The 575-nt window shown below is 70.4% G+C and overlaps 1 protein-coding gene across 1 annotated transcript in view; it reads left to right on the plus strand.

Moving 5' to 3' along the window:
• LOC102238816 (membrane metallo-endopeptidase-like 1) overlaps positions 1–575 on the plus strand; it is a 24,590-nt gene that overhangs the window by 23,284 nt on the left and 731 nt on the right. The window contains exon 15 of the mRNA XM_014543616.1: positions 423–556. Within this exon, the coding sequence (XP_014399102.1) occupies positions 423–556 (134 nt within the window). The remainder of the gene's footprint in view (positions 1–422; positions 557–575) is intronic.

A 575-nucleotide genomic window follows, 5' to 3' on the forward strand; every position in this document is an offset into this window, starting at 1 on the left:
CCTCCCCCAGCGCTGCCTGGCTCGGGGCCGGGCTCTGGGGCCGGGCTCGGGGCTGCAGCTGCACCCGGGAAGCTCTTCACCCCGAGCTTGACCTTGGGCACCTTCCAAGGCAGCCCGTGTCCCAGGACCACACCCACCCTGAGGGGAGCTTAGACATCAGGGGGGTCTGGGACCCGGGCCCTGCCCTGGAGGTGGCAGGGAGGCCCCCCAAGCCCGGTCTCTCCAGCGCCTGAGCCCTTGTCCCCTGACAAGGTACTGAGCCGGCGCTGCCCTCAGGGCCCGTCTCTGCTCACACACCTGAGCTCAGACACGGGTCCCTGGAGGGCACACGGGAGAGGGGGGTCCCTGGAGGGCACGCGGGAGAGCCCGGCTGGGCAGGCAGGGTCCACGCAGGGCCCACGGTGCCCCTCTGCCGCCCCCAGGCCGGAACTTCGACGAGGAGGGCAACATGCTGGACTGGTGGAGCAACTTCTCGGCCCAGCACTTCCAGGAGCAGGCGGAGTGCATGGTGCACCAGTACGGGAACTTCTCCTGGGACCTGGCGGAGCAGCAGCAGGTGAGCGCCCAGCAGGAGA

The sequence above is a fragment of the Myotis brandtii genome, unplaced genomic scaffold (assembly GCF_000412655.1).
Source record: "Myotis brandtii unplaced genomic scaffold, ASM41265v1 scaffold1095, whole genome shotgun sequence".
Classification (NCBI taxonomy): Eukaryota; Metazoa; Chordata; class Mammalia; order Chiroptera; family Vespertilionidae; genus Myotis; species Myotis brandtii.